Source organism: Carassius gibelio, chromosome A14 (genome assembly GCF_023724105.1).
Source record: "Carassius gibelio isolate Cgi1373 ecotype wild population from Czech Republic chromosome A14, carGib1.2-hapl.c, whole genome shotgun sequence".
NCBI classification, from domain to species: domain Eukaryota; kingdom Metazoa; phylum Chordata; class Actinopteri; order Cypriniformes; family Cyprinidae; genus Carassius; species Carassius gibelio.
This window is the reverse complement of record NC_068384.1, coordinates 5,602,398-5,628,911: the sequence shown is the minus strand read 5'-3', so window position 1 is coordinate 5,628,911 and position 26,514 is coordinate 5,602,398. Positions and strand designations below refer to the sequence as shown.

Genomic DNA, 26,514 nt, shown 5'->3' with positions numbered 1-26,514 from the left:
TCAATTAATTTAAGTTAATGCATTTTTAAACTGACAAAATTTTACAGCTTTTATTAATATAGATTATTGTTGATTTATATAGAAAATATCATATTATGAAAAAATTTTATTTAACTTAATTTTTTATTAAACCTAAATCTTTTTTTATTTTTTGTTTACATTAACTAACGTAAACACTTTAAACATTATTGCGAAGTGTCATCAATTCTTTTTTTTTGAGCACAAACCTTTTCTGTTTTTATTATTTCTACACATGCATCTTATTTTACAGAGATGTTTGTGTACATTTTCTAGTGATCCTGGCAGCAGAAATTCATCATATGATGATGAAATCATGTAGCATTATAATCATCCATATGTCAAAACTCAAGGTGTAGACAAGCAAGATGGAAAACTGTAGTGTGCAAATGGCATTCAGATTTACTGACCTAATTTGCAGATTATATTTTATGGATTGGTAGGTAAAACAATAATCAATGTGTTTGCAAATATTCCCCCCTAAGAGTAACATTGCTTTCCCACCTTCACTGGGGTCTTCAGCACAAGTGCCTCCATTCTCACAAGGATTACTGGCACAGATCTTCACATCGGAGCAGCACTGGTAGATCCCGAAAACTCTGCCGGTCTGCGGGCCGGTTCCTGTCATCCCCTCCTCTCCTCTCACCATCTCTCCATTGAACTGTATGCTCTCCAAACATCCGGTAAAGCCCAGTCCCCCTGCATCTGTGCTGGGATTGAAGTTGGCCAGCACCAGGGCTCCACCGGACTGACTGAGTTTGCAGGGCTGAGGCAGAACCACAGAGTTGGAATGGCTGGCATCAATGGTGAGTCTAAGGGTTGAGCCGTTGACCTCCAGAGAGACGTGGTGCCAGCGGCCATCAGCCACAGGGTGGTTGACCACATGCAGATTGGCAGGGAGCATGTTGCCACATCTATATCTGAGCCACAGCTCCTTGTCCACCAGCTAGAAAAACACACAAATGAACTTTTATAATATTCTTAATATAAAGGTTAAATCTGGTTAGACTGTGCAAATGCCATGTGGTTTTTATGACATATTTTCACTTTTAATTAGAATTTTCTGATTTACACTTTATGAAATTATAATGCTAAAAGTTAATTAATTGTTCAATAATATAAAATATTTTTGGGTGCAATTTCGCAATCTGAAATAACGTTACCCGGTCAAATTTTCAAGGTCATATGACCTTGACACACAGTCATGAGGACTTTATTCTGCGACTCCAGCTCATGATCACTACTGCGCTGAATCGGCCTCCAAATCACTGTTGTGTAGACTCACCCCTTGTCCAGATACCCACACTTGCAGTCTTTGCACTTGACCACTTATATGACGCACTTCCTGTATTTGGTCTAAGTGTTCAAATGAGCATTAAGACCACAAGTGTGTGTAGACTTTTCATTAGCTGATAGGATACTCTTAGAGTGTTGTAAAAATGCACATGTTTACAGAACTTTGTTTTTATTTACATTGGAAAATTTCCATGACCTCTGGAGAGTTCTCGGCAAAAAGTCTCACGATTTATTTCCACAACATGATGCATGATTGTATACACTAAGGCTCGTTTTCGAGAAAGTGTGGATTTAGTGTGCATTAAGGGTACTGCACTTTGGGACAGTCTTGTATACTTACTTCCTGTCACACACACGTGCTCTCAAGTGGCTAAGACCGCAAGTGTGGGTATTTGGACAAGGGGTCAGGCTCCAAATGATTCACTTCTGCACCGACTTAGGCTCCAAATAACATCATTTTCGCAAGATGACAGTGGCTGTACTAGGATATTTAGGCTTCACTTTTGTATAGTGTAAGGATTTGTAGACTCTATGGTCGAACTACATCAACAAATTAACATAACAATCTTAACAAAGCTGTAAAATACACAGATACTCAACCAGACGCAGACGTGGTTCAACTCCAAAAAATTCGAATTTCAAACTTCAGAAGAAAAGTTCAACACTCACTCTACAAAACATATAATTGACTTTATTTATAGGAAGTAAGTGCACAAGACTGTCCCAGGTCTTAAAAACGCCAAAATAAATAACGTCTATGTTTGTAGTAGAGTCTAAAATTTAAGGCATGATCATCACAGAAGAGAAGTATGAATTTCATGCCTGGCGTCACATATTTACGGACTGTGCCCAGGTTGCTGGAGAGTTAGCGAAGCTCTTGCTGAAGTAGGTTTGATAGGTTGTGTTTCTGCACAGCTGGAAGTGTGTGCTCTCTGCACTCGCTCTGTGGGAGATAAGAAGCCCTTTGTGTGTGCTAAAGGTAGTTGTGAATGACAGAGCTCGAGGGAGAACGCGGTTAGTTCTACTTCAATCACACCAACAACTTTTTTATTCTACAAAGCGTTCAAACAGACGCTGACACTATGCATCCTCAGCGATCCGCCCTCAAATAATGGATCACTCACATAAGCATGTATTAGTTTCCTGTTCTGTGCATTAAAAAAACATAGTGTGTGTGTGTGTGCACTTCACATCTGAAAGTATTACACTGGTGCTGAGAGTATGCATTATTAACAATCATCTCCTTCACAGCAGCCCCTTAATTGCTGCGGCAGAATCTTCAGAGACTTTTGCGATGTGAGGAGCGAAGCACAGAGCCTTTTGCTCTGATCTGATACCAGTCAGCCCATGGGTTTTGCTCATTTGCTTTCATTGGACAGAGCTTCTGTTTGATTTTGCTGTGCTGGGCTGAGCTGAGTGTGCAGTGATGGTGGTGGTTGTGAGATGAGCACAGAAAAGGAAGAGAGGAAGAGGAACTCTCCCCAAGAGAACTCGATGAAGGTGAATGTTCCTCGAGGGCAATGCTGAGTTTGACAGGTAAGAAGAAAAAACTAAAAACTAAACTAACAGCATATGATCTCGCTGTGCTTGTAAATCAGAAAATAACACAGCTAACTAAACATTTATGGTTAAGCATGCAATAATTATTTAAGCGATTATTATTATTATTAAGGAGGTGATATTCCCTGCCCAGTTATTTGCCTTGTGAAATGATGACTGCAGAGTATGATGGCAAAATTCTATTCTGTTTTGCTGATATGGTTAAACTAACCAATATTCATCATCAATACTCAATTCTCTGTATATTTGACAATCATTGGTCAGTCATGGCATACTGTGGCAAAAGTTATTTCAACTCACATTAATGTGCAACGATTTATTTGGCAAGCAGCTGTGTATTAAGTGAGATCGTTTAAATTGCGCTGGTCGTTTTAGCAAAATACACCATGCATTAATGAATAATTTCCTGATCGTCCTATATACATGCCTGTTGGTCACGACCACATGACTATTATCCCTCACTTGATTACTGTTATTATCTCTCAGTGAATGATTGGATAAAAGCTCTGTTTCTGCTTTATTGTCCACTGGATTCATAAAAGTAGCATCCTATTCAAGATGGCAGCAACTCCTCATGAACAAATAGCATGGGATTTAAACAGGAACGGGGTTGACAACCGATGGATTACTAGAATAAATTTTTTTATAGATACTTTGGTAACACTTTATAATAACTGCACACTATTAATCATTAATTAAGCATATAATTCAGAATTTATACAGCATTAATAGACAGTAATAAGCAGTTTATAAATACAGATATAAATGCTTTATTCTTAATTTAAAAGCATATCTATAATGTGTTTAATAATTGTATTTTCATACTTTATTCATGATCAATTTATCATTTCTCAATGAAGTATAGTATTATTTACAAACCAGTTATTTAGGAGTTGCCAGTGATTCATAAGATCACAAGAAATGTAGTGAATTCAGGTAGTTATAAAGCATTTAGTAGTGGTCAGTTAACTATTTATGTGAGCTCATCTAAAGTGAGTCTAGTTATGCCTTGTAAAGCATTTATAAAGGATATTTAAAGGCTCAGTTATCTTCTAAACCAAAAACAGAAACAAACACAACACAGTGATGCAGAACATAGAAATATTAACAGCATTTAAATCTCATTTGTAAAAGCTTTACAAGGCATAAATAGTCCTCACTTTAGATGAGCTCACAAAAATAGTTAACTAACAACTACATATGTTTTATAACTACCTGAATTAACCCTGAATTACAGTAGAAATACATGTTAATAAACCATTTATTAACACTATAAGTAACTATTACTATATGTCTGAATAAAAAGATGTATGAATGCACATTTAAATAGTTTATTAATCATTTACTTACAATTTCTAAGTGATCTTATGAACCACTGACAACTCCTTAATAACTGGTGTGTAAATAATGCTATACTTAATTTAGAAATGATAAATTGATCATTAATAAAGTATGAAAAAACAATTATTAAATACATTATAGATATGCTTTTAAATCAGGTATAAAGCATTTATATCTGTATTTATAAACTGCTTATAAATGTCTATTAATGCTTTATAAATGATGAATTAACTGTTTCCTAATGCTTAACTAATGATTAATAGCATGCAGTTATTATAAAGTTTTACCGATATTTTTAAGTTGTAAATGACTGTTTTTGTATGAATGTATTCACTAGTTTGGGGTATATAAGATTTTTAAATGTTGATAAGACCTCTCCAAAAATACAGTAAAAGTACAGTAAAACAGTAATATTGTTAAATATTATTACAATTTAAAATAACTGTTTTCTATTTAAATATATAGTATTTTCAATATGCTAATGTTATGCTAATCTGAATTTGGAGCAGTCTTCAGTGTCACATGATCCTTCAGAAGTCATTATAATATGCTGATTTGCTGCTCAAAAAACATAATTATTATTATCAATGTTGAAAACAGTTGTGCTGCTTAACATATTTAGGCAAACTTATTTATTTATTTGCCGTCATTCTTTGACGAATAGAAAGTAAGAGAAAAAGCATTTATTTTTTTTATTATAAAGGTCTTTACTGTCACTTTTGACCAATGTAATCAATCCTTGCTGAATAAAAAGCTTTTTAAATTAATATATATTAAAAAAAACAACATATATCATTCATTCTATCTACTATTTTGGATAAAATGTTGCATTAGAATTTGGTCCACATGCTGAATCTCAGATGAATAATTTTATACCATGCTGTTCGGAAGACTCTTGGCATCAGGATCGTGTCTGTGATTTCTTACAATGCTGTCTAGGTAGGTTTCGTAACAGACCTCCTGATGTGAGTCGAGTTAGAAGAAAAACCTAATTATTGCGATCAATGCCCCCATGCTTGGACTCTTCAATGCATTAAAGGGTATCAGTTGTACCGTATCTATCCCACCACAGATCTCGTTTCTCTTAATAATGTTAGATAGATCACAGCTGTCAGTATTCATGAATGCTACAGCTGCTCAACTGACAAGTCACCTTTTCTTCCCTTTCTTGTCAAATGTGGCTTTTCTCAAATAGGCTTGATTTCCATTTGAAAGTAATTACTTAAAAGGTAAGAAAACTGAAAGAAAGTACTAGCTTAGCAATTGATTCAAATCTGACAACTTTTCAAAGCACGAGCTGTCGCTAAATTGAAAGAATGATGAGACGTGAACTGATAGGATTTTTGCTAAGGATCGCCAGAATGTTAATTCTCCAGAGAGATTCTCCATAAATTATGTCAGGTATAGCTTTGCAGCGTGTAAAGAGCAGTGCCCCGAAGATTTCTTAGATGACCATGTTTAACAATTCCTTTTGAATCCCCTCAGCAACAGTGAAATGGTCCAGCTTGCCAAGTTTCAAAACCCAGAGGTAAAACTTTGAAAAAAAAAAAGCTGAGTGCACTTTTGATGTTGCAACAAGACGTTTTTTTGAATATTCAATTATGGTGCCTAATTGAGGTGTCCTCCAGGAGAGATGTCATATGATTTTGAAGCAGAGGTCGGCGTTTCAAGTCATGCTCGCTGCATTCTTTATCTCATAATGTATAGGACATGAATGCACTTTTTAGTTTTTCTTTCGTGCGGTACCTTAAAGACTTCCTCTAGCTGAAGCTTCAAAGCTGCATTCAGCCATTTAAATAATCAAATACTCAAAGAGTCCTCACTGTGCCTCCGAGTCAAAGGAGGAGAGCAGTCTGCCATGGATTCATCATAACACTCATTTGAGAAATACAGGTTGATTTATCACTGATGTGCTCAAAGGGTGGGATGAAATCCACATCACAAGCTGTTTCAATCCCTTCTGGGATGTGCTCTTGAATATTAATGCGTTTAATGTGCAGTTAGTCGTGAACAAACAAGCTTCTGCTGCAAACATTTGGTCATTGTATTTGTCATGGGGTGGAGTGAAGTTTCCTGTGATCGTTCTATTGTGATCTGGATGGCAGGGGGGTTTGTATTATAGAGTTTTACCTGCGGCAGTTCACTCAAAGTAAGCTTTTTATACAAGACAAAAGAATGAGCTAAAAACGGTTTTGTTAGTATGCTTGAAAAATGTGATACCTCTAGTTTTCCCCAGTCAGAAGCATTGGTGGACATCACTGTGCCCTCTTCTGCAGACGTCTTGAATCGAAGAGACAGGTGGAAGTTTTCATTGCTCTCTTCCATTTCATAGAGGTATTTCAGATAACCCTTGCCGTCAAATCTCAATGCAGATTCTGCAACACAGGAAGCATAAATGCATTTGGTAAAATGTGCAATGCATTTACCTGATAACCTGAAAAATTACAGTAAAGAAAATATTTTACAAAGTAAAATTTATATTTCAAATAAATGTTGCTCTTTGTCTATCAACGAATCTTGAATATAAAAGCAAAAACAATTTTTTTGTATTTTTTTTACATTGATAATAAGACATGTTTCTTGAGAAGCAAATTTGCATATTATACTTATTTCTGAAGAACCATGTGACACTGAAGACTGGAGATTAATGATGCTGAAAATTCAGTTTTGCATCACAAGAATAATTACACTTTAAAAGATATTCAAATAGAAAACAGTTATTTTAAACTGTAATAATATTTCACAATATTAATGTTGGACTGTATTTTTGATAAATGCAGCCTTTGTGAGCATATGAAAATTATTTCAAAAGACTGAAAAAATCTTTCTATCTACAAACATTTGAACAGTAGTGTACGTGTAAAACATAAGATATTTTGAAAAAACTTTCAAACTGATTTTTACCAGAAAATGAAAGCAAATAGTGATACGGAGACTTAAAGCTGTAAAAAGAACAAAATAAAATTGGATTTAAACTATCATCCTGTAAATCCTACAGTATGAGTGTGCTCCTTGTGAAACAGACTGAGATTAAAGTCATTATTCTTTGAATGTCTTTCCCTCTGGCATAGCTCTCAAATCTAATTCATGTTTACATGCATTTAAATGTAAAGTGCCACAACGCATCAAATAGATTTGATGATGCCAAATGCCATTAATTCTTGCATGACTCAAATTTAAATATGAACATTAATAGCAATTGAGATTACAGAAGGGACAATGTTCTGTGAATAGCAACTTCTTTCTGATCATGTAACTTCAGACACATTGGAGCATAATGATAATAAAGTCATAGACCAGTGGTTCTCAACCTTTTTGACTCTAAGGCCCCCATTGACCATAACAAAATTCAAACGCCCCATGACTTTTCTCTGTCATTTGTTATTTACTGAATCATTATGAAAAAATATATTTAACATATATATATATATATATATAATATATAAATAATAACAATGTACTCACAGCATAACTATAAAAGTCTATATACATTATAAAAAATACCCATAGCATTTAAAGATTTTATTTTATTTACTTATTAATTTACTTTTCTATGTCTAGAAATCACATGCCATGAGAATCCTAGTTTGTCAAAGACAAAAGGTTATCAAAAGTGTCTTGATTTTCATGATTTTCAAGTCATCTTGAGGGCCCTGGGATCATTGATATAGACTATTGTTTTTTGTCCTTACTGGAGCTTAAAAGCCTCGTAAAGCGTGAAATTAATGTGAAATCTCCTTTTGTGTTCCCTTGACAATGAAAACCCTATGGTTTTGGAATGGTATGAGGGTGCATTTAATATAGGGTGAACTGTCCCTTTAAACCATACCCAGAGCAGTCAAAATAAAGGTGCAACTAAGTGAGAAATGGGACAACATTCAAGGCCTCAAGTTTTGTCTAAATCCTCAGTGGAATGCAGAATAAGATGCTGGTCTCGTTGCCTACCATTGCAGGAGCACACGCTCTCCCATCTGTGCTGCGGGGTGATGAAGTTTGCCCGTGCAGTGGCGTAGTTACTCATTCTCCCCTGCTTCATCACTACAGCATTCCTGCAACCCCGAGGTGGACAACCAGCACCAACACAACCATCATGCTTCATTCTCAAGATGTTCAAACCCAGCGTATCTTCTACGGCTGAAAGGACCCCAGTGAGGCGCTGAGCAGACATGGGCTGGACGGAGCCGTCCTGAGCTCTCCGGACCAGCAGTACCTCCATGTTGACGGAGTCTGGCTGCTGTTGCAAGCTGGCAATGTGCAGCTCTTGTCTGGGGATGTTTAACTCAAAGCCCAGGCTTCGCTGGAGGCCTCTCCAGTGATCAGACACGAACTCTTCCGCCGAAAGTCCAGCAAACTGCAACGTGAAGCCCTGATCCAGATCGTGTTGAGTGGGAGTCCAAACATAGACCTTCACTTCCGCCCAGATGTTAAATTTCCCATCGGACACGCTTACGTTCAAGCGGTACAGCCCTGGATCCAGGTTCTTCTCCACCACGATCTTTCCATCCACTGCGTCCACAGAAAACAGGCCTTGGTCCTGGCCTTCAGAAACCAGTTTGTAAGACAGGACGTCTTGGGGATCTTGGTCTGTGGCGTGCAGCTTGCCGATGACACGTTTGGAGAACACCCCACCAGCGGTGGTGATGAAAACCTCTAGAGGAGTCACAGTGGGTGGATAACGGCTCTGCTCGGTGATGTTGATTTTCACCACGCATATTGAGGACAGAGGAGGGTGGCCGCTGTCAGTGACCTGTGGAGATGATATTTATGTGATGGGTGAAAAAAAACATTGCGACATGTGAACAATACACTGACCTTTGAAGAGTCGCTTTAAATAATTTAAGACGGTGTGATAGAATCACTGGTGCACAGATAACAAATGAAGTTTAGTTCAGGTTGTCTCATCCCATACATGCCATATTCCATTTGAAGGTATAGTTCACATAAAAACGAAAGATTCTGTCATCATCTATGCACTCTATTGTTGTTCCAAACACGTATTACTTCTTGTTTTTCTTCTGTGGAAGATGTTTTGCTACCCTTTTCTATATAATGATAGTGAAGGAATATAAAGGGTCGTGTGCCCCTTATAATTTAATTGGGAATAATTTGAACCTACAATTTTGCAACCTACTGAAATGTATATAATATAATATAATATAATATAATATAATATAATATAATATAATATAATATAATATAATATAATATAATATAATATAATATAATGGAATGGAATGGAATGGAATAGAATAGAATAGAATACAATGGAATAGAATAGAATAGAATAGAATAGAATAGAATAGAATAGAATTTTGCATTATGAATTGGAAGAAGCAAATTCTGAACTTTCCCCTACAATGATGAGGACTGAGGTTACTGCTTTAAAAGTGAAAAAAATAATAAATATATATATATATATATACGTGCGCGTGTGTGTGTGTGTGTGTGTGTGATTGATAAAAAAATAAATAAAGGACTTCTGAAGGCTTGGAATAGTCCTGTAGCATATCATTTTTTATTTTATTTTTTTATTCTGGCTTGTGTTGATTGGACAATTTTTGACAGCACCCATCCTTGTTCACTTTTTTTTTATTATAGGAGCAAGGAGCAGCATTAAAAAAATAATTTTACAGCAGAAAGAGAGACTTATGGGTTTAGAACAACATGAGTAAATGATGACACTATTTAAATTTTGTGTGAACTACCACTTTAATCTCGAAACAAACTTGTGTTGTAAACATGCATTGCACTCGTAACTGAAATGGATGAATGAAATCTTCCACCTGGATTTTTAGCAGATGCTGAGGCTTGCCTCTCCTCCTCAGCGGGGAGGATGCGGACAGCAGTCCTCCTTGGTCAATGTGAAAGCTCCTGTCCTCGTTTCCTGAGACAATATGGAATAGGAACGGAGGGCCGTTCTGAGGCGTATCTCTGTCTGTTACCAGCAGCTGCAGAATTCCACTGCCCACAGCCTCCCCTTCCTGTGTCCAGAAAAACACCATTAATCAAGCCACACGTGTTTGGAAAATACCATCTGACTTCTAGGAAAGTTATAGGTGTCCTTCCTTTCTTGAAAGTAGATGAACAAATAACAAATGTGTTGTTTATTTTTATCAAGATGCAAGTGATTGTGGAACTCACTCCTCTGAGTTTTATTATATTCTATTGCTCTGGCAACAGAATGTATCATGGCGACCAGATAGAAATTGCAGGGAAAATAATAACCATGATCAATCCGCCCTTATGTTTATAGGTTTCTTGCTGTTTTTCAAATCGATAGCATATTTCTCATTCTCACGGGACTCGTTTTCAGTGCCAGATTCTTCTGTGCAAACAAATCTAAGCTTGAAGAAACAGCCCAATTCTGTCAAAATGAAAACACAGCAAGAACAGATGGTGATTTTTATCACTCTGCCTGCATTTGTCAACAAAGTGCTACTGATTGGACTGATATGTGCTCCTCGTGCTTCCTTCAAGCTGGCACAACCGGAAAAGGTAATTGAAACAGAGCGCTCTGCTGGCAGAGATGAGCCTAATTGTTAGTGACCATCTTCATGGTGCTAAACAGCCGCTGCGCTCTGAAGACACAGACACCTTGGGTGGGGGTAAATGGGGTGTGAAAAATATTTCCAAGTCAGCAGAGTTGACCCTACGATTAGAAGCAATGGATCCAGCTGACTCTGAAGGAGTAAACAGAGAGTCCGAACACCGTTGCAGAAAAAAATGACTTTATTATACATGGCTGATTGGCTCTTTAGCCTGAACTCTTGGCTTCCCGTGTGCTCATGTGCAGCTTACAGCACAAATGAGATGACAGCTGTGTCACCTTTGATGTCCCAAAATCCCATGCTAGTGATTCAGTGCATTGGAAAAAGAAAAGAGAAAAAATGTTTCTAAACATAAAAAATTATATAAAAAATAATAAAAAGGGGTCACAGTTTACTTAAAGCCTTTATGTATAATGCATTATAAAGGTCTTTATAATGTGCATTGTAATGCATTATATATTTTTATAAATAAAGGCAAACCAAAAAAAGAAAAAATGCATGATCATTTTTCTAGGTTTGTTTGCAATGTGTTTTAATGCATTATACTTTCTTACGATGTGACAATGAATATAAAGGTATTATAATGTATTGTAACTCTGGTTACAAGTATTCATGAAATCATACAATGCATCATAAGGTGCATTACAGGACTTACTTAATGCATTAAAACTATTTTATAGTGCAATGCATATAAAGGCTTTAATTTTTTATTTTTTTTTATTTTGAAGTTACACAGACTATTGGATATAAACATTTTACAAGAAAATCCTATTTCATTCTTTCTACTTCAAAATCTAATGTTTAATTCAGTGTTACTAGCATTTTGTTTGTAATCGTGAAACTGACAAGCAACTTCTTTAAAGAAAACTGTTTGGTTGAACCTTGTGTCTGATGGATCGGCAAGAAGCAAATATCCATTTTTAACATATTCTTTCATTTCTACCGTGAAATAACCACTGTAATCTTGAAATATTTGCTTGGTTATCCCTAGAGCTCATGTGAATTTGTTCTAGATCGTCAGGCGTGATATTACAGTGCCGTCTGAAGCTGTCTGTCTGAAGAAAGCAAAATCATTGACTTGGCGGGGGGCACAAAGGTATTTGGGATGAAGCGTTTGTTTTTACCTGAAGGATGAGGCTGTGATTGATCTGCGAGAACATCGGTGGGTTGTCGTTGACGTCAGAAACGGTCACAGTCACCTGGACAGCGGAGGATAAAGGGGGATCGCCTTCATCGGCAGCTTGCACGGTTAATGAGTAGTGTGTTATCTGAAAGACGAGGGGCCATGTCAGCAGGATTATGGAGATATGAACATCATCATGTTCATACACAGTAGTGATTAAATTGTTCACCTGTGATCAGAGGATTCAAAAGAAACAACTAAACCCCTGATAAAACAGGTGAGTACGTGTTCTGGGCGCGAAGTGAAGCTCACCTCTTCCCTGTCCAGCATGGAGCGCACAGTTATGTGGCCGGTGCGAGGATCGATGCTGAACTGCTGCTGTGGATCACCGCTCACAATAGAGTAGATGATGAAGTTATTTGGAGGCCCATCAAGGTCGACGGCTCTTACCTGAGACAGATGCACAGTTAGTGAAAGGAAGATGAGCACACCTGTGTGGTATTAACAAAGCTTCAAAGCTCTGGATTAATGCAGATTCTTCTAATCTAGTGGTCTGCATCAGACACGGCTAATGTCACAACGAATAGCGGAGCAGACTGCGAGTGCTCATATACAATCACCATTAGCTGATTGCTCCATTCAAACTGTTTGTCTGATTGCTTAAGTGACAGATGCAGTAAATCATTCCCTCAACAGCTGCCACAATAGCTTGCCTCAATCCCGTCCCCAAACTGACAACAGTTGGATTTAATTTGCTTCATAGAATGCATTGGAGAGAAAGTCTGAGTCACCTTACATTTGAAGTCAAAGGCAATATGATAACAGTCCAGAAACGGCACATAAAAAAAAAAAAAAAAGTATTTTTGTCGTTTTCCATTAAATATCTTTCAAACAAGATACAGTAATGTTAAACAAAAGTAAAATGTTATTTTTAAATATAGCTGAAATCAAATAATATATGAATATTAAATACTTAGATAGGTAAAAATTTAGCCTGAATGCACTGTAAGTCGCTTTGGATAAAAGCGTCTGCTAAATGCATAAATGTAATTTTTTAATTTTACATAAAATTATTTCATTTAGCTGCCAATGCAACATTTCAAATTTTCGTATTAAAATTACTAAAACTAAATGAAATTAATTAAAGCTAAATAGAAATATTGAAAATATTAATAATAAAAATTAAAAAAAAAAACATTAAATCATTAAAAACAAGAAAATATTAATAAATAGTACAATTGCATAGATTGCATTCTTGTTTCTTTTTTTGTTTATTAGATACTGTTAACTTGTTTTCATAAAAAGTACTTTTTTCGAGACAAGGTAGAAAGAGAATGAAGACCATAATTAACCATATTAATATGCAATTTTGTATCTTGATATGAAGTATATCTTTATATAATTTTTTTTTTACTTGAAAAACTAAGAAAACGATATGTTGTAGACCAGCTTCAGAAATAACGCAGTCAGCTTTAGCCTTATTTTTTAAAGTTTGATCACTGGATGTTCAGTGTCAGTTAAGGGAAAGCATAATACCTGCAGAACCATGTCCCCGGGGGAAATGTCCTCTGCAATCACGCTGCTGTAGCTGCTGCGGTTAAAGACAGGCGGGTTGTCATTGACGTCTGTGATATTGATGATAACTGTGGCAATATCACTGAGCAATGGTTTGCCCCTTGCTCCCTCCACTGACAGGTAATACTCGCGGCAGAGCTCAAAATCCAGCGCAGAGTTCAGCGACAGCAAACCTGTGGCACAAAACAACAAAATCACATCCAGACCTGGCCCATCTCTTTATCAGTTTTCCAGCAAAAAATGGCAAAGAAAAGTAAAGTTTGTTCTGAAACTTTTTTTTAATACTGGCTTAAAAATACCAATTACAATGCTGGCAAAATACTAAATATATTGGGTTAAATGAAAATTTCCCCCGTGACAGAAGCACGTTACCAACTGATCGGAGGGTTTTGAAGAAGATACATTTGTTTCTAATGTGTCTAGTTTGTAAAGTGCAGTAATGAAATATTTATTGTTTAATGTTTCTAGATTTCTTTGTGTGTCTACCATACAGTATGCTTAGTGCAGAATAATGCTGACATTAACTTCTTCATGAGTCTGATTCTGGATAGAGGTTTTAAAGCATTTCAGTATAATACCAGCTGATTTTATTTTATTGCTGCATCAGCTGACCACATACATTCCAACATGATTAATAACTCTCATGTACTTCCCACTGGAGTTGGACTGAATGCATGATATCCTTTATTCAGTGTCGCCTTTTCTGTTTTTGCAAAGCAGTTGATTCCTACAAGAAGCTGATTCATCTAAAGCATGTAAAAAGCCGGTGGGATTTGCTGTGCATTATTGGTATATGCTGCTGTTTTATGTCTCGTTCTCAAGCAGAAGAGAAAGTTTACTACCGGACCTCTTGCTGTTCTGTCTGCTTGCAGTATTAGAGTAAAACAAGAAAGCACAGAACCACAAGATCAAGAATCCAGTTTGCAACAAGCGCAAAATTGCTTTCTGTGATGTTTCTTCTTCATTTGTGTTGATTTTAAAGATCAAGGGCTATGTTGTGACACTTAATGGTTTTCTTAGAGATCCTCCACCGTATTATTAACATGTCCTTGTCACATGTTCTGTCAATATAGGCATGTTTGTGCTTGTGTTTGAACATAGAGCTGGTGTTGTAATGTAAGAGTGGACAGCAATAGTAATCCTTGTCTAAGCAAAAAGAGCACACTTGTCAATGTCAAGTGTGATGAGATGCATCAGTGTGCTCCGTGCATTTTACCATGAGTTGCTTGCTAGGGCCAAATGTGTATTTGTAGATTATTTAATTGTAAGACGCAGAATGATGCATGTTGTTATGGGGAAAAAAAATTGGTTGGCATTCATATAAATAAAATTAATTGCAATAGCCATCCGCATCAGACATCAGTTTATGTCGGGTCTAATTTTTATCTTTCATTTGTCTCGAATGGCTGAAGTAACTTTAAATCATTCTGTCAGAGCATGGATCACAGCCCACTGATCTTGTCATGAGAGATGCAATGTGACACTGAACCATGGGTAATAAGATGTAAAACTGTGACATCTACTGGAAGATGCAAAAACTGGAAAATTATATTATTTCATTTCATGTTTATAGTTTTCTTGGGTCACACTTTTTTTTATAGTCTGCTTTAGATGTTCTACTAACTATGATTAATTTTGCAACTACATGTCAACTAACTCTCATTAGTGTATAAGTAGACTGTTAGGTTAGGGTTACAGTCAGGGTTCATAAAAATAAGTTGACAAATACTGGCAAAGTTACTTATAGTCAGACATTAAGCAGACAGTCTATACTAATACTCCAATGACTGCATGTTGACATGGAGTTGCAAAGTTACTTATAGTTAGTAGAATGTCTAAAGTGGACAATCAAAATAAAGTGTTACCCATTCAGGAGTCTCTGGGATGACAAAATCATGTTCTTTATCATGTCAGGATGTCAACAGTTATGAGTCTACATTATACCGTATAATAGCTCCCATTATCCTCTAATGATGTGAAACATATGAAAACATATGAAAGCTTCCTAACAATAAAGGATTACTTCCATTCAGATCACAATGACAAATACTGTGTTGAGTAGCTTTGCCTATTTTCATAATTAGTGTGAGAATGGGAAGCTTTACTTGACTGAGGTTCAACACCCAGATCACAATCTGTTGAACAGACTTTACATTTATCCATCATAGCCTCATCGTCCTTAACCAATTTTTATTGTATTTTTATATTTATTTTTTAAATACACCATTTACCTCAACTAAGGTCTGTGTGGGTGGGGGGAAGTAATGCAGTTAATTAGCCTACTGTAACATGCAAAACTACTCACTTGCAAAAAATTAACCCTTGAGGACCTTTCAGTTTGAATGAACATGTAAACGTGAGTCATTAGCTAAAGCATGCAATGATATTCAAATTTTTATAGTTTTTTTTTTCTGAATTATTTTTGAAAATGCAGCAGCAAACTGTTTTTTTAAACGCATATGAAATCTTTAGCGAGGCTATTTGCAGCGATACTGCCATAACTGTTAGGTAGCTGTCCATTCTCATATTTTTGTGCCCTTTCATTAAGCCCCTTAATTTAAGAGTTCTTTAGAAATGTCAGCGGTGTTATGTTGTTAATCAAATTATAATCACTTTTTCACCAAAGTGGGTCAGGCGATTGTCTAATATGGTCACCAATTCTGCTATTATTTTATTTCGGTAAATCATCTTACTCATGAATCCATCAGTGTCGCTGGTTCTTACTGCATTTAATTAGGTTTAAGAGATGTAAATTAAATGTATTTATTTTTAATCCTACAATTATTCAGTTTGGCCTTGCATGAAATGAGAAAAAGGCAATATAGTAATATAGTGCATGTTGTTAATGTACGATTGAAGAGTTTCAATTATTTCATGACAAACAAAAAATATTCTCATGTACAAACTGCATTTGATCTTTATAGTCAAAATGTTATTAGCTACCGCTTTTTGGTAAGACAAGGTAAAAACAATCAGAGATGAAACCCATCAGCTCTTGTTCAAAGAAGAGTGATTTCTATTGAAATGCAGCGCTATCAGGATATACAAAAATAAGGTCAAAACATGCAAACTTCACTTACAGGAAATATTGTTGACATAACACTAGAAAAATAAGAAAAAGCTTCTGAACTGCAATAAATCATCTATTCTCTTTATTTCTTATACCATATAAAGGACTGTCTATATAGCACATCTTAAAATTAATCACTAGTCTCTTGGCACAAAGAAAAAGTCTCAAATGCAATGCATACCCAGCAGATCTGAGCTTGAGTGTTACGCGCTGTGAGACTATAAGCTGATGAGTGAAATTATCTCTAAATAGCCAACTCATTTCTGCAGAAAGCCTGCTAGCAGAACTCAAAGTTGCATTTTGTTTGACAACCTATAAAGAGTTTGGCTCAGTCTCGCACTAAAGTCCTACAGCATGAAGGCTCTGAGGAGTCGTGATAAGAGGACACGATCAATAGAGAAAGGAGAGACTAACAGGAATGAACAGATGGGAATACACAAGCTCACAAGTGTCTGTGTGGACTGAAAGCATGTCAGCACAGGTTCGTCAGTTCAACATTTACTCATACTGAAGAAAATTCCAGCTTCACACAACAGGTATAAGCCACAGAGGATACATGGCAGCATGCTAATATAAATTGTCTGCTTTCTGCAAGTAATGATGAATCATGTCCTGTACATGCACAACAAACATAACTTCGAAATCATTGTCATTTTTGTAAAATTGATTAAATCAGATTGTTTTTTTGTTTTTTTTAGTAAAAAGGATAGTGAAAAATAAGAGAGTCGAAGACATATGAACGTACAGTAACATTTTATTTTAAGGACAAATTCTCACTATTTACTAGCATGTGTATTACTAGCAAAATTGCTGTTTATTAGTACTCATAAAACACATATTAAAGCCTTATTCTGCATGACCATATTTTAGATCCCTTAATCCTAAACTTTACAACATACTATTAAATATTAATAAGCAGCAAATTAAGAATTTACTGATGCAAAAGTCATACTTAATAGTTAGTTAATAATGAAAATTGTGCCTCAAAACAAAGTGTGACCAAACATTTTTAAAAACAATATTAGAACTTGTATACACTTTACAAGAAAGGATTGAATTTAATCACTTTAAAATGGCCATATAAGTGAAAAAAGTACAAACATATTTTGTTTATTAAATACATGTGTGTATTAAATCCATATTCTAGTTTAAAATCTATATTTTTAAAATGTCATTAATATGTCTTGTTGAAAATAAATCCAAATCTACCTCTTAAATGTAAAGTGCTTCTAAGGGTAAAAAATGTTTACATCCACCAAAAAAGAAAGCTAAATTAAAAAGCCCTTACCTGTCACGGGGTTTATCCTGAATCGGCCGTCTTCATTGCCAGAGATGATGCTGTAATGCACAGGCTCGCTTTCAGTGTCTTCTTTGGTGAGGGCTGACACACTGATCACCTCCGATCCGATCTGAAGTGATTCTGGGATCTGTACAGAGTACTCCGAGCTAAGAAACAGCGGCTGGTAATCACTCAGGACCACCACGTGTACTGTAACGGTGGCGAAGGAGAAAAGGTGGCGAGGGAGGCCTCGGTCAGTGGCTTTGACTTTCATCTCGTAAGTGGACTTGGTCTCATCAGCTAAAGATCTCTCCAGTCTCAGAATTCCTGAGATTTCATCCAGGGAGAAGAAGCCGCTCTCGGCGCCTTGAAGAGAGTATCTCACCTGTGAGTTTATACCTGAAAGAGTTATAACATTATATTCTCAGTATTTCAATTCAGGAATAGAAGAGCAACATACAGTACGTCTAAAATGACTTAAAATGTCTTAAAAGTAATCTCTAGTAAGATATAATTAAGTACTTTTGTGTCAATAACCTCCTAATTTGCTGCTTATTAATAGTTAGTCAAAAACTGTAGTTGTTAAAATTAGGATTAAAGGATCTAAAATATTATCATGGAGAATAAGGCATTAATATATGCTTTAGAAGTACTAATAAACAGCCAATATGCTAGAAACATGCATGCTAGTTAATAGTGAGAAATGGTCCTAAAGATAATGCAATATAATTATTTATTGGTTATTGTGGATTTAATTTTAACTTTATTTTGATAGTTCACTTTAGACGTTCTGCTATATATAAGTAACTTTGCAACTATGTATCAACTAACCCTTATTAAATTGAAACTACATGTCAACTTAGAGTATTAGACTGTTAGGTTAAGATTATGGTTATGGTTTGGCAGAAATGTACTTGCAAAGTTACTTATAGTCAGAAGAATATCTAGAGCATCAAGTGTATTAAAGTGTTAGCAGATATTAAGCATACTAATATGACTGCATGGTGACATTTAGTTACACAGTTATTTATCGTTAGCAGAATGTCTATCAAAATAAAGTGTTACCCCTAATGCATGCTCACACTGCAAGATAAAACCATTCTGTTCTTTGACTTTGCACATTTGAGTAATACTCATGCTTAGAGAGAATAATGTCATTTCATCACGTGAAGACATACAGTATTATATAAAAGGCAAAGTAGTTCAAATTCACGTGAATCCCTTTGACAGTAATCAGTATGTGTACTTTACATGTTCACACACATCTCCAGGTGTGGTCTGTCCCTCCCTAATCATGTTTCTCTTTGACAGCCTTCAATCCTACTGTACATCAAACCCTGCATACCTTTAGGATTTCAACCTGCGTGTGATGGGACAAGGAAAAAAGCTCGGGGCTTTTAATGCTTTCTGAGCATTTTATATATTTTTTTGCTTTAAAGCAGCCATTCGTGACAAGAGAAACCGTACCTGTGTCTGGGTCTTTGGCATAAATGACAGCAATAGGCGTCCTAATCGTTGTGTTGTCAAACACTGTGATGTCATAATGGCTTGTGGAGAATTGTGGCGGGTTGTCGTTCATGTCTTGCACCATGAGTGTGACGTCTGCCTGACAAGAGCGGCCACCGCCATCAGTCGCTTTGACAACAAGATCATATTCTGTTTCCCGCTCCCGGTCCAAGACAGCAAGCGTGAACAGCTCTCCTAAAAAAAAAACAAAAAAAACAAAGAAACTTTACTGATTGACAATAACAGGGGAGGGTTAATCACTGTGTTGTAACATGTATGGCATCTGAGACGAGCCTTGACTAGTTATTTAATTAATAAATGTGCACAACAGATCATTTACTTGGAGTTGATGGTTTAATTTCTTTAACATGGATACAAAAAAAAGAGAGTTGCTGTTTCAGGAACTTAACACTACAGAGCTGGACACAGTCCTTTGCTTCTACCTAAGCATTTCATGCATCGAGTACCTTGGATAAACCAATTATAACTGACTTAATAGATGTTACATTTAGATAGGATACTCTGGAAGAAAGTAGGTCGCATAAACTTATCATATATCGAATACTCTCAGTGTTTACAAGGAATTCAAAAAATGTCAAATGCCCTGGGAAAGTTGTCTCTTATCTTTGTTGTTGGTTTGATTTCCTCAAAACTGTAGTAGCAAAGGTCATCTCTAAATGTTTCTTAATTTTATTTTTAAACGGTCAATATGTAGAAATATGTAGGCGGATCTAGATCTAGAGATTAAAATTACCAGTTTTGGAGTCAAGATGGAACTTGTCTGCATTTGGTCCATGAAGAGTGAATGACACTTGGCCATTTGTTCCGATGTCGGGGTCAGAAGCAGAGATCTTCAGGATGAACAATCCCGACAGGGAATTCTCCATGATGGCCTCGGTATAAAGTAACTGGGAAAAGGGAAAACTTTACTAAATAGATATTTTCCAAATGGAGAAATTTCTAATAAAAAAGCTAGCCATCATTAAACATCATATTTTATCTTGTTTTGCAATTTGAGAACAATAACCCAAATATGTTTAAAATGCAAATGTTATTTTCATTTTAGAATTATTTATTATTATTATTTTGCATTTGTTCTCTACATGTCTAAAGGGACAAAACTGCCCACAGTTGAAGAAACACACATATATCTTCTGGAGAATATCTGACTTACTTGCTCACACAAAGGGCTGTTGTCATTAAGGTCAAGAACATGGACCTCCACATTAGCAGATGTTTGAAACCTTCCATCTGTGGCCATTATCTTAAGAGTATATTTGTCTTTGTCTTCTCTGTCAAGAGGACTTTTGGAAATCACTGTCCACTCCTCCCCTACTGCCGTGACTGAGAATTGTCCCAATGGGTCTCCATCTTCAGAGATGAAAACACCAACAGTATTTGTTTAAAACCAAAATACATCACTTCACCCATGCAAAAAATGTTTATACAACGGTCAGAGATGAAGCAAAATGTAAAATCTGAATTGTACAGCCAAAAGCTCTTTTAGAAATCAGTTTCATGAATAATGATTTAAACCTAGTAACAGACAACTGTCATCTCTGCCGACAATGAGCCATTATTTAACAACACAAGTGACTTTGCATACCTGTTATATAACATACAATCTCTCTATTTTCTTCAGACACATCTTTATCAGCAGTCGTCAGAGTGACAATGGTTTCTCCAGGCCTGCTGTTTTCAAGGATGGACCCTTGGTACAGTTCCTCTGTGAACTGAGGTGGGTTATCATTTTCATCTGTGATAGTAACCTCAACCAGTACTGAAGAGGATAGTTTGACAGTGTCACCATGATCAGTGGCCACAACATAGAATCTATAAAGCTGTTTGGTCTCAGAATCAGCCCTCTTTAAGGTAGTAATCCAGCCAGTTTGTGAATCAATGGCAAACATGTCACCAATGTCGTCTGAGTCCGGTTCAAGCGTATATGAGACTTCTCCATTGACGTTTGTATCTGCATCATTAGCTGTCACTTGAATGACCGTGGTGCCAGGGGGCAAATTCTCAGCCAGGAAGGCCTCATAGGGGTCAGCCTCAAACACAGGTTGATTGTCATTAACATCCTGAACCTCTATGAGAACAGATACAAGAGATGCTACATCGGTGCCATTGTGATTTCCTTGAGCGATCACATCAATCTTGTACGTCTTGGTTTTTTCATGGTCAATGTTCTTCTGCATTACAAGAGTTCCACTTTCTTTGTCAACAACAAAAACATTTTCTTTGTTGCTGTCTATAGTGTTGCCATTTACCAAACTGTATATCAGTGGCATGTCAGTGTCAGCCTTGACTGTGCCTATCTCATATCCGATAGGGAGGTCCTCAGATGCTGAGAACGAGTACAGTGGCTCTGTAAACTGGGGTAAAGTGACCTCCGGTGGGACCACCTTGACCTGTACTGGCACAGAGGAGTTGTAAAAGGGTATGCCTCCATCTCGAGCCTTAACTTTGAAGCTGAAAATTTTATTCTCCAAACCAACAAGACTCTCTTTGATACTGACCACTCCGGTAAAAGGGTTGACCTCAATAATATCTTCCGTAACCTCTTCCGTTTCTTCTACTGTGTAAGTTACATCAGCATTTTTGCCTTCATCTGCATCATAAGCCATTATCTGTATAACCGGTGAGCCTTTGTTCACTGTGGATTGAATGGAAACCTGATACTCCGAGGCTTTAAACTGAGGGGCATTGTCATTCTCATCTGTTAGAATAATCTTTACAGTGCAAAACCCCACTCTTCCTCCACCGTCCTTAGCCATGACCTTAATTGCAATCACTCGTTGCGATGGATTTTCCCTGTCCAAAGACTGAGAAGTCACAATTTGTCCGTCTTCGCCGATATAGAACTTCTCATCAGCAAGCTTGTTTATGATGGTGTAATCGACACTCCCGTATGGACCATCGTCCGGGTCAATAGCAGCCAGTCGGATCACACGAGTTCCCACTTCTGCATTCTCTGCCAGATCGGCCTCGTAAATGTTCTGGCTAAAATAGGGGCTGTGCTTGTTGCCGTTTGTCATGTCAATGTTAACAGGGGCAGTCTTCTGAAACACACCATCGGAAACTGCAACGGTGAGGTTATAAAATGGATCCAGGTTTCTCTTGCACACATTTGAGAACGAGATAAGTCCGGATGATTCATTAATAGAGAAATACCTCCCTTCATTGCCTGACAGGATCTTATATTGGAGGTCATCCTTACTATCGGGGTCAAAAGCCTGAACTTTGATAACGATGTGGCCACAAGTGGCTTTTTCATCAAGAGAGGCCCGATAAGACGGCTCGTTAAAATCTGGAGGGTTATCATTGACATCTATGATGTTCACGATGACTTGAGCCTCACCGCTGAGAGGTGGTGTGCCTTTATCTGTGGCTTTAACTTTCAGAGTGAACTGTTGCGAGGTTTCATAGTCCAATACTTGCGATGTCACCAAAGTCCCTCTAAGTGGGTCAATTTCAAAAAATTCATTTTCTTTTTCAACCAACTGGTAAGTTATATCTGAATTCCTGCCTGAATCATTGTCAACAGCCGAGACTTGTAAAACAGATGTGCCTATAGGAAGGCCTTCAGACATATCTGTAACATAAGACAGACTCTGAAAGACAGGGGCATTGTCGTTTATATCTTCCACATCAATCTCTACTTTGGCTTCGGCAAAGGTACCAGTCACCGAATCCGTGGCACGAACAGTCAAAATATGCTTTGTTTGAGTCTCAAAGTCTAGGAAATCAGTGACACTTAAGACACCTGTTTTGAAATCAATGTTAAAAAAACTTGAGGCATTGTCTTCCTCTAGATTGTAGATAAGGCGGTATCCTTCAGGATTTCTTGCTTGAACATGCAAGATTGTTGTAAATGGCTTTATATTCTCAGGTAATTTCAATGGGTAGTATAAGCTTTGAAATATCGGATGAGAACGATTTTGCACTTGGACGTATAGGGTCCCAGCTGCTGACAGACTCGGCTCACCCTCATCTGATGCCAGTACAGTGAGAACATATTTATTCACAGACTCAAAATCTAAAGGTCTTAGTAGTGACACATCTCCAAGATAACGGTCGATTCTGAAGAGGCCAAAATCGTCCTCCAGTGCAAAAAGTATAGATCCATTCTCACCGGAGTCATTGTCAGTCGCTAGCACTTGAAAGAGAACATCCCCTGGTTCAATTTCATCCGATATCATCAGCGAATGAGGCAAATTGGATATTTCTGGGGCATTGTCATTGATATCATCTATATAGACCTTAACATGAGTGATATCCACACGTGGTGGATGCCTCATGTCTCGGACCTCCACAGCAACATCATACTTATCCCGTTCCTCCCGGTCAAATGGAACACCGGTGTTCCGCAGGACTCCAGACGATGGAACCACTGCAAACTTCCCATTTGGGTTCAAGACAGTGTACTGCAAGGGCTCATTCAGGTAGCTACCTGTTGCTTTCAGAACGGCTAAAATTTTTATAGAAGTATTGTTCTCCAGAACAGTGGCCACATGCATCCTGTCCTCGAACTTCAGACTAGTCTTTGTTGCATTGGTGATATTGAATTTCACTATGGTAGTGTCTTTATATAACCCATCTGAGGCTGTGATCTTTAACTCACTATGGGACTGCAGTTCAGACGAATCATTTACAGAGATGATTCCAGTAGACTGGTCTATTTTAAAAGCATTCTTATTAGTGCTCTCCGAAATCATGTAGGCCACTTCTGAATCTGCATCGTGAGCTGTCACCTGGATTACATTCAAGTCTTCAAAAACCGGTAAGGTGAGGACAGTTTCATATACAGGTAAAGCAAATTTTGGAGGACAATCATTAATGTCCAGCACACGAATGTTTACTCTGCATGGTTTGGATGCACTTAGCGATGGCTCACCAGAATCCCACACCTGAACTGTGAAGACAAATTCAGGTGTTGCCTCAAAGTCAATCATAGACTTTAAGGAGATGGTACCCATGCTTGGATCTATTTTAAACACCTTCTGAGCAGCAGGTTCAAGGATTTGGAAGATCAGAAGAGCGTTTGTGTCTTTGTCTGCATCTGATGCCTTAATTACTAACGGGGTGTTGTTCTCCCCTGTTACCATGCTGTTGATAGGTGCAGACTCACTGATCTGCCCATAATAAGTATCCTGATGGAAAACAGGGGCGTTGTCATTTTCATCTATTACATAAAGGTAAACCACTGCATAAGATGAGACGCCCGCAGTATTTGTAGCTCTTATTGTCAGACGGTAGGAGGAGTCTTGCTCAAAATCCAGTGTGTTTCGGACAGACAAGTGTCCAGAGTTTATGTTGATGTTGAACGTCCCATTGGGGTCGCCGTCAGTGATCCTGTACAGCACTGAAGACGGGCAGCTGGCGGAGACAGACAGTGCAGGGGAGCCAGCAGGAGCGGCCTCACTTATCTCAGTGATGTATTCTTCGGAGGAGAACCTGGGTGGTGTGAATTCAGACAGCTTTACGGTGATGGTAACAGGGCAAAGGGCACTGCGCTGGGGAAAGCCCTGATCTGTGGCTTTTACTGTGAGGTGATACTGCTCCTGCGGAAGTTTGTCTAATGGATCAGACACACGAATGCTTCCTGTATCCTGGTCGATTTCAAAAGCACCATCTACATTCCCCCCTAGATGAAAAAGAGATAGTTTACGTAAATTTTGTGTCAAATGTCAAAACCAGATTAAATACGATTACCATTTTTAATTGCCACCCAAGAGTTTTTATAAATCCTACATTAAAATTAAGCTTTAAGGCAAGACTTCGTTAACTTACAGTATATTTATACTTTCAATGACTGCTTAAGAAAAGTTGCTTAAAAGCAAAGGTAGCAGTGCTCCAGGCAAATGTCTTACCAGAGTGAAAGGAATAAACAATCTCTGCATTGCTCCCTGTGTCCTTATCCAGGGCTTTGACTCTTAGCACTTCAGTGCCAGTGAGTGCAAGATTACTTATGGTTCCCTCATAATGAGCAAACAGAAACGATGGGTTGTGGTCATTACAGTCTTCTACATGCACAACAACCTTCACAAAGTTCTTTTTTATTGGGATCTTCTCATCTCGCACCTGGAATGATAAAGATCATGGGTCAGTGAATGTGTGGAACGGAAGCCAGGAAGATAACCTTTGACCACGGATTGTTCTTTTTCCTTTTTAGGTACTTAATTGAGGTCAGGACTTTTTCAGGAATGTAAATCTATGGTCTTCCCTGTGCTCTGACCCTATCTATTTCATTAAGTGTGGGACCCGAGATTCTGAACTCAAGTATGATTTAACAAGAAAAATAACCAAATGTTTTCACGTCCATTCAATCAAAGCTTGTACTTAATTGTCACAGATTGCACTGGCTACTATTTCCATAAGACTTTGAGATGAGAGTCTAGTTGAGTCAAGTCAAGTGTCTCTTTACCATCACGATCAGAGTATGAGTGGAGATGGTCTCGTAGTCTAGCTCCTCTTTCATGACAAGCACACCGCTCCTTTGATCCAGGTGAAAGTACTTGAGGCTGTCTGGGTTAAGGCTGCTGTGGATGGAGTAATAGAGTCCACTGTTGGCATCTGCATCGTGGGCACTGATGTGAAGGATCTCCTTCCATGGAGATGTATCCTCTGGCACGCTCACCTCATAGAGGCTCTTCAAGAACATGGGCCGATGCTCATTTATATCCACTACTTGAATGTAGGCCTAAGGAAAGAAAGACAAACCACTATCTCTCAGCTGTCCATTGGCTTAAAGTGAGACATATTAAAATGCTGACCTGATGACAATGGTAAGTTTTTCATCTTACATTCTATTTGCAGAGGTGCAAGCTATGAATTTATTGACTTGGCACTCAACGTGTGATGGATTTGGCATGTGTGCTCATACCTGAGTGGTTATGGCCTGAGATCCATCTGTGACTCTGACTGTTAAGTTGTAATGAGATTTTCTGCCGGCATCCAGACGTCTAGCTTTCACAATGCTCCCTGTGTTCTTCTCAATGTAGAAGTCCTGCTTTTCATCACCACCTGAGATACAAAATTACCTATTGTTTAGATCAGTGGTTCTCAACCTACTGTTTTTTCTGAACTAACCACATAAATGTAAGCACAGAAAAGGCTGGTCAACTTTAAAAGGAAGGAAAAAACATTCCTGCATATTTTATTCATTAAAGGGCATCCATCCAATCAAACTTGTATA

General features: G+C 37.5%; 1 protein-coding gene across 1 annotated transcript in view; it reads right to left on the bottom strand.

Moving 5' to 3' along the window:
- Window positions 1-26,514, bottom strand: part of LOC128027320 (protocadherin Fat 2-like) — a 52,974-nt gene that overhangs the window by 6,095 nt on the left and 20,365 nt on the right. Inside the window, exons 7-21 of the mRNA XM_052614851.1 lie at window positions 26,203-26,342; window positions 25,744-26,019; window positions 25,190-25,400; window positions 20,923-24,963; window positions 20,491-20,687; window positions 20,071-20,224; window positions 19,278-19,511; window positions 17,820-18,209; window positions 13,423-13,634; window positions 12,199-12,336; window positions 11,888-12,031; window positions 9,999-10,196; window positions 8,161-8,962; window positions 6,436-6,590; window positions 523-964 (exon numbers count right to left, since the gene is read on the bottom strand). Coding sequence (XP_052470811.1) covers window positions 523-964; window positions 6,436-6,590; window positions 8,161-8,962; window positions 9,999-10,196; window positions 11,888-12,031; window positions 12,199-12,336; window positions 13,423-13,634; window positions 17,820-18,209; window positions 19,278-19,511; window positions 20,071-20,224; window positions 20,491-20,687; window positions 20,923-24,963; window positions 25,190-25,400; window positions 25,744-26,019; window positions 26,203-26,342 — 7,734 coding nt within the window. The remainder of the gene's footprint in view (window positions 1-522; window positions 965-6,435; window positions 6,591-8,160; window positions 8,963-9,998; window positions 10,197-11,887; window positions 12,032-12,198; window positions 12,337-13,422; window positions 13,635-17,819; window positions 18,210-19,277; window positions 19,512-20,070; window positions 20,225-20,490; window positions 20,688-20,922; window positions 24,964-25,189; window positions 25,401-25,743; window positions 26,020-26,202; window positions 26,343-26,514) is intronic.